The sequence below is a fragment of the Martes martes genome, assembly GCF_963455335.1.
Source record: "Martes martes genome assembly, chromosome: 3".
NCBI classification, from domain to species: domain Eukaryota; kingdom Metazoa; phylum Chordata; class Mammalia; order Carnivora; family Mustelidae; genus Martes; species Martes martes.
The window spans coordinates 163408800-163423177 of NC_137890.1; the positions used below are offsets into that span (position 1 = coordinate 163408800).

General features: G+C 38.0%; 1 protein-coding gene across 2 annotated transcripts; it reads right to left on the reverse strand.

Annotated features, from left to right (window-relative positions):
- Positions 1-666: 666 nt before the first annotated feature.
- On the reverse strand, positions 667-13638 carry MRPL44 (mitochondrial ribosomal protein L44). Of its 2 annotated transcripts, XR_013966572.1 has the most exons (5): positions 13383-13567; positions 11353-11821; positions 7187-7365; positions 4146-4404; positions 667-773 (listed from the first exon to the last, which is right to left on the reverse strand). XR_013966572.1 is itself a non-coding variant. In XM_080799005.1 (4 exons), exons 1-4 carry the CDS (start codon positions 13556-13558, stop codon positions 4233-4235), a joined length of 996 nt encoding a protein of 331 aa, XP_080655131.1. In that variant the 5' UTR covers positions 13559-13638; the 3' UTR covers positions 3525-4232. The 2 variants fall into 2 exon arrangements, 1 of the variants encoding a protein (XP_080655131.1); XM_080799005.1 differs by lacking the exon at positions 667-773 and having other exon boundaries at positions 3525-4404; positions 13383-13638.
- Positions 13639-14378: the final 740 nt, after the last annotated feature.

Consider the following 14378-nt stretch of genomic DNA (forward strand, 5'->3'; position numbering starts at 1 on the left):
AAGTCAGGCAATTGCTCTGATTAGAAATATTCTTCTCTCACACTCAATGACCTCATTACTCATCTCTTCTGCAAAACTCATTAGAATAAACTCATTAGTTCATTTGATGATTCCGATACATAACAGATGTGGTAAAAAGATATTCTGCAAACAATCAAACAATGGAGTTCTTCCTCAGTTGAAGGGAGAATACGTTAATGTTTTTAATTTTCTTAATTGCTTTTCTCCCAGAAATTTTTCTTGAAACTATTAGTCTTGCTGTGAGTGAGCACTAACAGACAACAAGATACCTGATCAAGAACAAATGAATGTTATGGAAGGCACAGCCACTACCAATGCCAAACTGCTCTTTTTTCAGGGGCATGAGTGCTTGTGGTTACAATATTTGATTGCATGAATTTTCTCCTGGGGGGTGGGGGGACTTGTTGTTAGTTTGCGAGATGAGATTTAATCTAAAATCATTCTTGGTATTCCACAGAGAGAACCATGGCTTCCAAGTGCTCTGATAGCCAACCAAATTTACAAGCCTCAGCTTGGGTCCTCAGGGACGATGGTAGAGGGGCTTTACAAACTAGATTTTTAGATGACACCAGAGTCAACTGAAGGGAGGAGAAAACCAAGTGGGCTTAGGGATACAGACGTTACTTACAGGCTGCCAGCTGGGCCTCCTCAGTGGGCGCCCCTCAGCCGGGGAGATCTGGTCCCCCACATGGAAAGAAATGTCCACATCTGGCTAAAAGTTTCAAGATGCCCTTGAGTCTGCAGTCCATCTTCTCCATCACCAAAAAAAAAGAAAAAAAGAAGAATAGCAAGAAGGGGCCAATAAAGTCTTTAAAAGTTTAATCTATGGCAACCCTACAACTTTCCCTCTTTTCAGAAAATAGGAAAGAGCTCAAACATGCATACCTTGGCATATTAGGTGAATTGTTCACTTATCAGACTCTTAACATCTTACGGGATAAGGTGAGCTAGTTTCTGCAACCACATTCATAGGCTGTCAGAGCTCTAACAGGCCTCAGGAAGTCATTTTTCACTGTAATCCTTTGCCCTAAATGTCTGTCCTTCCTGTATAGGGAGAAAAGTGCTCGCCGCAAATGAGCACATTGCATACTAAACTATGAAGTAGGATTACCACACCACCTAGTGGCCAAATATTAAAACAGGTTCACACACACGAAAACCGTCCCTATTTGTTCCATTCTTACTTGGAAAGTACTTTCTAGTAATAATTTACTTTCTTATGACCACATAAAACACTTTGAGAATACTGTTTCCTGTTTTATATATGCATATCATAAAAAGCAATATGGACTAAAAAGAATAAGGTTTATGTAATGGAGTCTATAGACATCTATCATGCATTTTTGGCTCACTGTTCTACTTTGGGCTTAGGAAAAGCGAGTGGGAAATGGTGGGAAAGGATGTCAATTTCAGAGTAAAGATTAAAGAGTTAAACGTCTTTCGGTGGTGCCAGGCCAAGCTCAAGTATTAGTGCTACTGTATTTCTTCAACTTCCTTATGGTCATAATGACTTTCTTCTCAACATGAACCAGACGTTAGTCAAATGGCAGTCCTCCACCTGGTCACTCAATGCTCTTGGTCACACACCCCTTTGACAACATCCTTACACCTATGTTCCTCTTGCCCACACATCAAACTCACACAGTATTTATTGGTTCTTATAATGCAAATTAAGGTTTCCTAGAGGTTAGCTCCAAGTTTCAAGCAATTTCATATGGAACTGAGAAAATACGTGTTTTATTTTCTACATTCCAGCCAATCATAGCTTAGTGGGTACTTTTTTAAAGGTACAACTTAAATTCAGAGAAGACTTTACTTAGAAATGTGTTGAAACCACATTCCCCATAAGGGATTTGGATCTCTCTACTTGCAAAAAGTAGCTTTTATCAACTAGAGCTAGATCTGTCCTACATATAAATCTAGAATCATTCAAGGTTCAGGAGCTTCAAAAACAAAGTATGAGGATAGTTCCCCTCCAACCTTGTAGGATAAGGTCCTGCAAAATGCCTTGAACAGGGGAAACCTGGGATCACATTACCAGCACTACTTATCAGGGAAATGAAGGACTACTAAGTTTGCAAATGAATTCTCTCAAGAGCTTTGGAAAAAATGTTCATCTAAAATAAAATTAGAGTAATACTCCAGCTAAACCTGACATTTTGCATATACTGGATGTGTAAGTGGTTGGAGGACATTTACTGTCTTTTGCTTCTCAGAAACTTTCTATCATCCCTTCTCTGGCATCCATGAAATCAAATCATGTTTCCTTGTGGATGACACACACAAGCGTGGTGTTTTTTACTACTGGGTTTGGCCCTCTATCCCTGCATTCAAGTGTTAGGAGTTAAAGTTAACTCTCAAAAATCGGGGCGCCTGGGTGGCTCAGTGGGTTGGGCCTCTGCCTTCAGCTCAGGTCATGATCTCGGGGTCCTGGGATCGAGCCCCGCATCAGGCTCTCTGCTCAGCAGGGAGCCCACCCCCACCCCCCGCCACCTGCCTCTCTGCCTACTTGTCTCTGTCAAATAAATAAATAAAATCTTACAAAAAAAAAAAGGGTGAAATCATTTAACCTACCAATTTGGCCAATTAGGTAGTTCTCAAACATGCCCCTCTAAGAACAGCCTCTGCTTCACTTGGGATACTGAAAGCCCCCTTACATACGACAAAACTCCCACTTCCCTGACCAGTTTCAGGAAAGGGGTTCCAAAGGTCCTCTTCATTTTCCCTTATAAAGATTTTATGGCAAGCCTTTCACCTCCTTGCATCTGAGAAAGCAGATGGGTCACCAGCAGCTCTTTGGGAGCTGTGAAAACTCAGCCAGGGGTCTTGTTTTTGCCACCCGTGCTCAAACGAGCATGGTCTGATCCGGAAATACAGCCTCAGTGAGTACCACCAGCATCTCCATCAGTAAAAGGAAGCAGGCTTCAGGAAGTTGGATTAAATGAACTTCCCTGAATGGGTCATCCAGGATATTTACCTTAATGCTAGCTCTTCAAACATAAAAATATTTCAATTAAAAAAAAAAAAAAGATTTTACAGCAAAAGTGCCCTCAGTTCTAACATTTCTATTCCCAACTCCCAAGTCCCATTTTTCTTATTAACCCCTGGGAGTGACTACTGACAAACTGAAACTAAAAATTACCACTATTGCCAAAAAGCTAAAAAGAAACAAAGAAACAAAAAAAAAATTTGCAGCTGGAGAAATACTGCATCCAACACAAACGACTGAAGAACTAGAAGGGCATACTCAAGATTTGTTCTCTATAAACTGAATGTGTTACAATAAAATACTTAGAACAGTGTTTGGGGGGTGCCTGGGTGGCTCAGTGGGTTAAGCCTCTGCCTTCGGCTCAGGTCATGATCTCAGGGGCATGGGATTGAGCCCTGCATCTGGCTCTGCTCAGTGGGGAGCCTGCTTCCCCGTCTCTCTCTGCCTGCCTCTCTGCCTACTTGTGATTTCTCTCTCTCTCTCAGTCAAATAAATAAATAAAACAAAATAAAATAAAATAAAAAGAACAGTGTTTGGTACACAGTGGCTCTGATTATAATTATAGAATACTAAATTGATACTTTGTTTTTCCAATAACATTGATAAATACATACTTTTTCAGTTAGCTGCTTCTGACTTTTCTTTTAAAAACAAACTTTATTTTTTGTTTTATAGAAATTGAGTAACTATGAATTGGTGTACAGAATTTTAAACCTAGACAGACTCTAGGGATCATGTAAATAACTGTCTAATTGTGATAAGCTACACTTTAACATTTATAAGGGTTAAGAGTTATTACTATTTTAGCTAAAATCCCATTATGGAAACAGTTCACCAACGTGAGTATATCAAATTAAACTATAATAAAATCTTTAGAGAAAGAGTGCCTTTTTTGTTGGTATTAAAGTTCACGTAAAACATACACTCAAATTATGGTGATACCTCAAAGCTAGCCAGGAATAAAATAGACCTAATTACACATGTTAAATAAAATAATAAAATCAAGGACTTTAGAAAAAACTTACTGGAAAAACATCCAAGACTTCTGACCCCACCCCCCCAAAAAAATCAATGACCTGATAAATATTATTTAATTTTAGGAACTCGTTATGAGAAATAAGACCTATTTATTTACAATTTGAAAAATATCCAGCTTTGAACATCTTCAACATTTATCTCATTCTCTGGCTCACAAATTTCAGGCTGCCACAATTTGGACAGGTTAGCTGGCAGTGACAGTCTTTTGTGCTCTTAAATTCTCTTTGGGCTTGGAATAGTCCCAGGGCCGTCTGTTCTCAGTGAACCCATAGAGTTTCCTAAGTGCCACTCGAGCTGCTTCTTCTTCTGCAACCAGCACTGTTTCCCCAGGTCCTTCTGCAATCAACTTTTTATCACTAGGAAAAAAAACAAGAGTAGTCTGAAATTACCTGTGATCATAAGACAGTCACAAATCAGTTATGGCTTCTAAATCTTACTTTGGCAATAATATCTACCAGAAAAAACACAAGAGCTTTGGAAATTAACCAGTTTTGTTGCAAATTTATTATATGCAGTAGTTAGAAAAGAAATATTTACATTTCCATAGAAATACAAACGACTCACGAGATGGATCCAGTATTTTTCAAATCAAAAAAACAAGGCACATGTAAGTATGGGTTTGTTCTGCTGTTGTTGTTGTTGAAGGAATTTAAAGAATATATACAAATCTTGCTATAAGAAATTTGAAACTATTAAAAATGTCCATGGAAAATATAACTACATTATTTTTAATTCATCCTGAATCTGTGATATGAGGAAAAGTTTTATGGAAAAAAATTGTTGCCTTTCAGGTTTCTCATCTAAACTTTAAAACAAATGAGAAATCAGTTCTGTCCTTTAAATTAAGAGCTTTAGATCTTTAAAACTTGCTAAGGTTTAAAACATTATTTTATGTATTATAATCCACTCTAATTTATTCCCAAAAGATACTGAGGTTGCACAGTGAACACTTAAGGGTATCAGTATTCTAGTTAAGCCAAATTAAACAAAAATGGGTATTCCCGCTATACTGATATTTCTATTACAAAAAACTAGCAAATTCTTCTCCAAAAATGTAGAACTGTTCCCACAGGGAGGAAAGGACGTGCACTGAACAAGTGTGGTGTGGATGTGCTACTCTCAATAACATTTAACTACTTCCTAGAAATTTCCTGACCCCAAGCTTTACTAACTAAAAGAAGCATCTCTGAAAATCTCATGAGCAGCAATTCCCCTTAATAGCTCAGATTCAGGGATGCCTGGGTGGCTCAGTTGGTTAAGCGGCTGCCTTCGGCTCAGGTCATGATCCCAGCGTCCTGGGATCGAGTCCCACATCGGGCTCCTTGCTCCGCAGGGAGCCTGCTTCTCCCTCTGCCACTCTGTCTGCCTGTGCTCACTCTCTCTCTCTATCTCTATCTCTCTCTGACAAATAAATAAATAAAATCTTTAAAAAAAAAATAGCTCAGATTCAATATAAGTTGACTTGAAAGCTAAGGAAGAATAGAATCAAATTAAAGAAAAATGAGCAAAACTACATAGTAAAAAGAAAAACAATACAGAAGGAATTTGCTAAGAAACATTTGCTATGGTAATAATTTGAAATGAAACAAAGATTAATCATGTAAGTTAAACTTTACAGTAATAATTCTCCATATACATATTTGTAATAGTATGGAATGAGAAAATCATCTGAGTGAATTTCAAGCTTTTACAAAATGTTTATTATGTTTCTGGTCCAATGATGGTCTTAGGGTATCACTGATCATTTTTAAAAAATACCATTATGTAAAATCTAGGGAAAAACTAAATAATTTTACTACCCAGTGACAACCACTGGTAGTAATAGGGCAAACTGCTTTGTTTAAAAATAAGAGGCCATTCTTCAAAATGTCTGTATGTCACTAAAAGTCTCTTAAAAACATCACCTGTCCTAGTTGTAATATATTCTGTCATGTGCATTTATTATTCCTCTCTTACTGGATTCCAAAGTTATTTCTAATTTTCTAATTGAAAAAAATAGTATTAGTTCAACAACTGTTTACTGACTACCATGTCCTAGGAACTGTTCTAGGTATGGGGTATGAAGAGTAAACGACAAATGCATATCTTTGTTTACAAATTTTTGATGCAACCTGGAGAGACACACCCAAAGTGAGAATACCAAATCAAAGGATATGAAGAATTTAAAACCTCTTGGCGTCTGGTCAAAATTACTGACAGAAATACTGTACCACTCTTTCCTTCTACTAGGAATATATGAACTGCTGATAAAAGATATGCTTAAGACTTACCAAGTTAATAAGCAAGAGTACCTCATTATTTTGCTTTGCATTTCAATTAAAACTAAAGTTGAAACTTTTTACAACATTGTCCATTTTCTCCTTTGTGATGTCTCCCAATGCCTTTAACCTATAAAATCCTACATCATATAAAGATGAGAAAAATACTGACCTAAATTTTAATCTAGGTTTCTTAAGTATTCAATCAGTGTGAGGCAAGCCAACTGTTTACTAACAAAACTAAAACATTCTCAATGTGGGCTGATTTATATATTTTGATGGACAACTAGGCCTTTCTTTTTCTAGTCCTAGGCTCAGCTGAAAGCTATTACAAGTGTGGATTAAGGGTAAATCTCTAACACTTATGAATCAGAACTTTTATTTTTCTACAGAAATATTTAATTAACATGAAATTCTTATTCACTGAAATGAATGGAATTCTATAATGTACAGCTGGTTAACAAAAGCTACTATTAGCAAACCACAGATTATTTACCTTCCCCTAAGACTGACCAGCAAGAAAGTAATCAATAGATAATCATGGGAATGAGAGTGGGGCGCCTCAGTGGCTCAGTGGGTTGAAGCCTCTGCCTTTGGCTCAGGTCCTGATCTCAGGATCCTGATCTCAGGGTCCTGGGATCGAGCCCCACATCGGGATCTCTGCTCAGTGGGGAGCCTGCTTCCCCCAGTCTCTGCCTGCCTCTCTGCCTACTTGTGATCTCTCTGTCAAATAAAGAAACAAAATCTTAAAAAAAAAAAATCATGGGAATGAGATTTTTTAAATCTGTTAATGCAATTAGAGCTTATATTAAGAACTGTGAAAAGTCAGTTGTAAGGCTTCCAATCAATGTTATGAAGTTAAGATTAAAATTTTACTAACCAGTATAAGCCAACAAAAAACACTGGCAAAGCTGTGGTACTTCCAGACTGCCTGGTAAGTCTAGATTCAGGAGCTGAAATATTCCTTTTCTTCAGTTCTTCTACCAGTAGCCCCATGGGATTTATTATCTTCCAAATCTCAAAAAGTTCTTTTCCAGTCATCTGAGTAATTAAGAAGTCCTGCATATAAAAATACAATTTATACATTTAAAGTAGTATAAAGAAAATAAGGAATGTAATCAAAGCACACTTTTAACAAAATTTAAAACTTAATGGGAATTGAAAAAGACAAAATGTATTACTCCTTTTCATATCCATATAATTCTTCATGTAAGTTTTCTTACAAAAATCATAGTTGCTGCAGACAACATGATATTCTGGCAAGAGTACTCTAAAGATTCCACAAAAAAGTTGCCAGAACTGATACACGAGTTGTCAAGTCTCAAGATAAAAAAAATCAACATCCTGAAATCTGTTGCACTTTTATACACCAATAATGAAGCAGCAGAAAGAGAAATCAAAGAATAGGTCTCATTTGCAATTTCACCAAAACCCGTAAGATACCTAGGAATAAACTTTTTTTTTTTTAAGATTTTATTTATTTGTCGGAGAGAGAGAAAGAAAAGAGCAAGTACATGTACAAGCAGTGGGAGCAGCACAATGTGGGACTGGATCCTAGGACACTGGGATCATGACCTGAGCCAAAGGCAGATGCATAACCAACTGAACCACCCAGGCATCCCCTATCTAGGAATAAATTTAACCAAAGAGGTAAAAGATCTGTACTTCGAAAACTACAGAACACTTATGAAAGAAACCGAAGATGACAGAAAGAAACCGAAAAACATTTTTTGTTCATAGACTGGAAGATCAAATATGGTTAAGATGTCTATACTACCCAAAGCAATCTACACATTCAATGTAATCCCTATCAAAATACCACCAGCAGGGGCGCCTGGGTGGCTCAGTGGGTTAAAGCCTCTGCCTTCCGCTCAGGTCATGATCTCAGAGTCCTGGGATCAAGCCCCGTGTAGGGAATCTCTGCTCAGTGGGGAGCCTGCTTCTCCATCTCTCTCTGCCTGCCTCTCTGGCTGCTTGTGATCTCTGTCTGTCAAATAAATAAATAAAATCTTTAAAAAAAAATACCACCAGCATTTTTCAGTTAGAACAAACAATCTTAAAATTTATATGGAGCCACAAAAGACCCCGGATAGCCAAAGCAGTTTTGAAAAAGAAAATCAAAGCTGAAGGCATCACAATTCTGGACTTGAAGTTTTATTACAAGGCTGTAGTGATCGAGGCAGTATGGTACTAGGGCACCTAAGTGGTGTGGTCAGTTAAGCATCCAACGCTTGATTTCAGCTCAGGTCAAGATCTCAGGGTTGTAAGATCAAGCTCAGCTCAGCTCAGATTATCTCTCTTTCCCTCTGCCCCTCCTCACCCCCAAAATAAAATTAAAATAAAATAAATAAAAATTTAAAAAATAATAATGAAATAAATACATAAACAAATTTTTAAAAAGAGTATGATACTGGCACAAAAACATACATAGTTCCATGGAACAGAATGGAAAACTCAGAAATGGACCCAAAAAATATGGTCAGTCAACTAATCTTCAACAAAGCAGGAAAAAATATCCACTGGAAAGACAATAAATTTGGGAAAACTGGACAGCAACATGCAAAAGAATGAAGCTGGGCTACTTTCTTACACCATACACAAAATAAATTAAAAATGGATGAAAGCCCAATTGTGAAACAGGAAACCATCAAAATCCTAGAAGAGAACACAGGTAGCAACCTCTCTGACATAGGTTATAACAACTTCTTACTAGACACATCTCCAGAGGCAAGGGAAACAAAAGCAAAAATGAACTACTAGGACTTCATCAAGACAAAAAGCTTCTGCACAACAAAGGAAACAGTCAACAAAACTAAAACACAACCTTCAGAATGGGGAAAGACATTTGCAAATGATGTATCTGATAAAGGGTTGGTATCCAGAATCTATAAAGAACTTACCAAACTCGGCACACAAAAAAACAAATAATCCATTTAAGAAATGGGCAGAACACATTAACAGGCATTTTTCCAAAGACATACAGACACATGAACATATGCTTAACATTACGCACTGCCAGAGAAAGACACATCAAAACTATTTAAGATACCACCTCACACCAGTCAGAATGGTTAAAATTAAAAACACAGGAAACTACAGAAGTTGGCGAGGATTCGGAGAAAGGGGAACACTCTTACACTGCTGGTGGGAATGCAAACTGGTGCAGCCACTCTGGAGAACAGTACCGAGGCTCCTCAAAACAGAATTACCCTATGATTTAGCAATTATACTACTAGGTGTTTACCCAAACCATACAAAAATACTGATTCAAAAGGACACATGCATCCCAAAGTTTATAGCAGCTTTATCAACAGTAGCCAAATTATGGAAAGAGTTCAAATGTCCATCAACTGATGAATGGATAAAGTGGTGTACACACACACACATACATATTACTTAGCCATAAAAAAGAATGAAATCTTGCCATTTGCAATGGCATGAGTAGAGCTAGAGAGTATTATGTTAAATGAAATAAGTCAGCTAGAAAAAGACAGATACAAAATGATTTCACTCATATGTGGAATTTAAGAAAGGAAACAGATGAACCCAGAGGGGGAAAAGAGAGGCAAACCATAAAGGAGACTCTTAACTACAGAGAACCAACAGGGCTGCTGGAAAGGAGGTAGGCAAGGGAGTAGGTTAAATGGGTGATGGGTATTAACAAATACTCTGCCGAAGGCAGAGGCTTTAACCCACTGAGCCACCCAGGAGCCCCTACTAAATTCTACTCTTGAAACTACTATTACACTATACATTAACTAAATGGAATTTAAATAAAAACTTGAAAAAAACCACCACCAAAGTTCATAAAGGTAAAATCTTATCTCACAACTTAGAAATATATTTTTATCAGTAAGAAAAATATTTTTAAAACAAACGAATTAATGAATAAATAGTGGTAACTTCTGGCAGAAACTCCTATAATAGCACTTCACTGTCTAAATTCATGATTTAAAAAAAAATCATCTAAATAATTTCAAAATAACTTTCTTTGAAAACCATTAAAGACTTGATAATATTTTCAATTTATAAGACAAAAAAATAGAAAAATTATGACCATTCAAAGTAGAATTCATCTGCTAATAAAAAAAATTATCAGTGTTGACAGAAAATATGGGAACATGAATTGTCACAATACACTGCAATTAGTTCATGTTAACAAACACAGTATATAATAAAGGATGGGTGAATGGGGACAAGAGGGGAGAAATTTTAAAAAGAAAAATACCTTAGTTCACAAAATAGTTAATTTCGTTACAACACTTGCCCGAGCACTAGAACTCTATTTCGGCTTTATCAATAAATAATATTTATCACTGAAACTAATAGAACACTGAATGTTAATTATACTGGAATTAAAAAAAATTAAATTTATAGGTTCTCAATAGGGAACTTTGAATTTTCTAATGTATAGATAAAAGAGTTGTCTTATGAGACACATACAGTTAGTTACACTATGTATGGATCACTGGATTACTTCCAATATAGAATAACCAACTGCAGGGTGAAGGAAAAACAATGTGAATACCTAAGGTATTAGTAGGAATATAAAAAGAAATCCAGATTTTTTTGGTGATCACCTATGCCTCCTATTTTTCCCCACAGGAAAATGGTCTTATTAGTTTATTATTAGAACTTTCAGTGAGAGCACAAGTTGAATTATTCTAATCCCAACTCCCTAGAACAGTTTCTAAAATGCACATATGGGGGGTGCCTGGGTGGTGGATCTGGTTAAGCCTCTGACTCCTGGTTTTAGCTCAAGGTAACCTCAGAATCATGAGATGGAGCTCTGCACCAGGCTCCACGCTCAGCAGAGTCTACTTAGGACTCTCTCCCTCTGCTCACCCCCTAGCATGCACACATGTGCATGCTCTCTTTCTCAAATAAACATTTAAAAAAAAAAAAAAAAAGCTTTAGGTCTTTCTCAGAATTTGGTAGGGAGAAAAATTCACAGATCACCTTCTACAATCATATAACAAAGAAATGAATTACAACCTACTGTCCACCTCAAGCAGGCCCCAGCACGTGCAATTAAGCATTACTTACCCTGATGAAAAGAGCAGTTCTCTCAGGGCCACTGCTCTGTAGCAGGGCTCCAATCACTGCAAAGAAAGTCTGCTGTAAAACAGGTGGGGGAACTGGAAATTCTGCACTCAGTGTTAACTGCTCCACAGCCAAGTTTCTGGCCACGTGACATACCACTTCCTCACCAGTGAGAAAGTCAACAAGACTTTTAATGCCTTCAGTGGGCAAGTCTGGATATGCATCCTCAAGAAACTGTGTGAGGCAAGTTTTTGAAAAAGATGTCCCTTGTTCAGCGAGTTCTTCATTGTCTTTAAGATTCAGAAGAACAGCTTCTTTCTCTATTCCAAGGTTTTGGCGCTTGGCCTCCTCACTTTTAATATAGCAGGTATTAACAAATGCAGTTTTGAGAAGATCTAAGGAAAAGGTTTCTTGTAACCGATGTCCAAATGCTTGTATTTCAGCATGGTAATCCCAGTTGGGCTTCTCTGAACTAAAAATGTAAAACAGAAGACAGTAAGAGATGGTAAAGAGAGCAATAAGATACTACAATAACGTGAAAACTTTAACTGAGATGCAACTTTATTGATTATGTAAAGGAAACAAAGAAAAGACTGAGTTTCATTTTAACACCACACTTTGATTTTCTGAAAGTTAAAATTTAAGTCAGATGATTACTCGTGCTTCTTTGCTATATATATTGGTGGATTCATTTTGCCTTTGAGCCAACTGCCAAATGTAAGTTCTTCAACATCAGAAATTAAGCCATTACCCTATCTTTTTGAGACTTTATTTCTGCTATAACCATGGAATTGTGCTTTATATGTAGGTACGAAATAGGAGTTATAATTTCACAGGCTCAAACTCTAAACAATAAGTACGCTATATTTCTCATATTTTATTAAGTTTTAAAAACCCCCACTTAAGTTAGCATCTAATATCATTACAAGTAGATTAAAAGTTCGTAAGCATTCCCAAGAATGCTAAAAGGTCTTTCTAAAAAGAGACAGTAAAATCCAAATAAAACTCTTTTAAGTAAAAATGGGTAAGAAAAAAAAATAGGTAAGAAAATACAAAGATCTTGGTTATAAGTCATAAAATGTATGTTAACCTCTACAATCCCTAGTTTCTTTCAACTGTAAAAGCCAAAAGTGACTAAGCTCACAATAATCAAAGAAGCGTGAGTTAAGAGATACTTTTTTCTGCCTATTAGGAAAATAACTTAATATTGTTTTGAAAGAGTATAGGAATATGAACACATATATTCCTACTGACAGATGTATAAGTTGGTTCAACTTTGGGGGTGGGGCAGCAATATTAAAGTAGTTATCAAAATTTCACACTAAATTTCCCAAGGAGTAAGAACTTCAAAGCTAATCACTGTTCCATCGGTTGTAATAGCAATAACATGGAACTCAAATACCTACAAATGGAGTCATATTTTACATCGCCACGACTACATGTCAAAGTCACATTTTTAGAGAACAAGATTCAAGACCTCAGGTATAGCAGATGTCATTTGGAGCTATGAAGCTGTCATTTCATGCCACACTACTGGCCTTCTTTGTCAAGCTACTGCCAGACACTACTGGAACAAGACTAAGAAGAAACAAGATTAATTGGGGCAAGAAAGCTAAAGCTCAACTGTTTTCCTTCTATCCTGGCAAACAGACTTGTAGTTGCACGTACTTAATTTTGCTCTTGCAATGCTGTGCAACGGCTTCTCCCCTCTCTTACCCAGGAACTCTCAGCCATTACGTGAGAAACGACACCCCCAAGCCTACATAAAGGTTAGTTAGCCTCTGCAGGCGTCATTTCTCACAACTCAGTTAACAGGCTCTAAATAAGAGTTCCGAAGCGTCGGGGCCAGCCCCGCGCTCCACGCCGAGGCAGAAATTCATTCCCTGTGCCTCAGCCCACGCCTCCACGTTCCACCGGTGTCCCTACGGCAAACGTCCTAGGCTCAAGCCAGGCGCGCTTTAACGAGGAACAACCCTCCAGGCAGCCGCCTGGTCCTCGACGCCCACCCCGACCCCTTCCGAGGAGGCTCCTACCGGCGCACCGGCGGCGGCGGGCACCGGAGCAGGCGCCATCGCTCTAACTCCTTCTGGAAGCGGAAGGCGGCACGGAATCCCTTCTTCATGCCCCGAACTGGTGGGACGAGAGTGGGAGGGGCCGGTGACAGGAGGCAGCGAGGCCCCCGCAAAAGCACTCTCCCCAAACCGGCCATTTCTCGGGAAAAGCAATAGAGGGCGGAAGGAAGAAAGCCGGACCAGTGTCTCCGTTACACAGTCCCCCCGGAATTGGGCTAGTTGAGCGAGATCCGGGCGGGGCTAGTACCCGGGGGCGGGCGGCTGCCGTTGAGTTTTACTGCGCATGTGCGAGCTCTGGTTCCTGCCAACCCAAAGATGACTTTTAGGTGAGCGGGGAGTGGGGGGAGTTTGGATCCGGAAGTGTGTGGGAGTTGTTTCACCCTCAGTTGCTTTCTTGTTCTTTCCTTTCTCATTAGCGCAAAAACCCTTTTCACTCTCAGTCTAAAGAAAACACGTGAAAGTCTTAATAAAAGAAAGCACTTCTTGTCAATGTATATGTGTTCAGTCTTAAGAGTTACAGACCATCAACCCTGCCACTATTTAGGAGCGAATATTTACCCAACATGTCTCCAGAAAACTTCTTTTCAGGAGCCCTAGACTAAGCGATATTAACTTAACCAAAATTTCAATTTATAATAGTACAAACTTTTTAAAGCATCCCCCCCAAAAAAAACTGAAAAAATATATAAAAATGAGAACAGTGGGATTATAAGGGGTTCTTTCCCCTTTATATTCCACTTTTTAGTGGAAACTTTCCTACCAAACTGTTCATATAAATGTTTTGCTCTAATATTAATTCACAAAGGAAGACTTCTCTGAATTTCCAATTTTGAGTTGCAGGCTCAATATCTAGACCCCAAAAGATACCTGTTTCTGTGGTCTCTCTACTTGTTCATGGCATCAGTGTCGCCCCACAGTTACCCAGCTTGGACTACTATGTCTTCAATTATTCCTTTT

Excerpts from the sequence above, each read along its gene's own strand:
- MRPL44 (XM_080799005.1), bottom strand. The coding sequence starts at position 13,558 with ATGGCCGGTTTGGGGAGAGTGCTTTTGCGGGGGCCTCGCTGCCTCCTG. Across the intron at positions 11,822-13,382 it reads CCGCCGCCGCCGGTGCGCCG|TTCAGAGAAGCCCAACTGGG; the intron begins GTAGGAGCCTCC and ends TTACATTTTTAG. Across the intron at positions 7,366-11,352 it reads GAACTGCTCTTTTCATCAGG|GACTTCTTAATTACTCAGAT; the intron begins GTAAGTAATGCT and ends TTTTATATGCAG.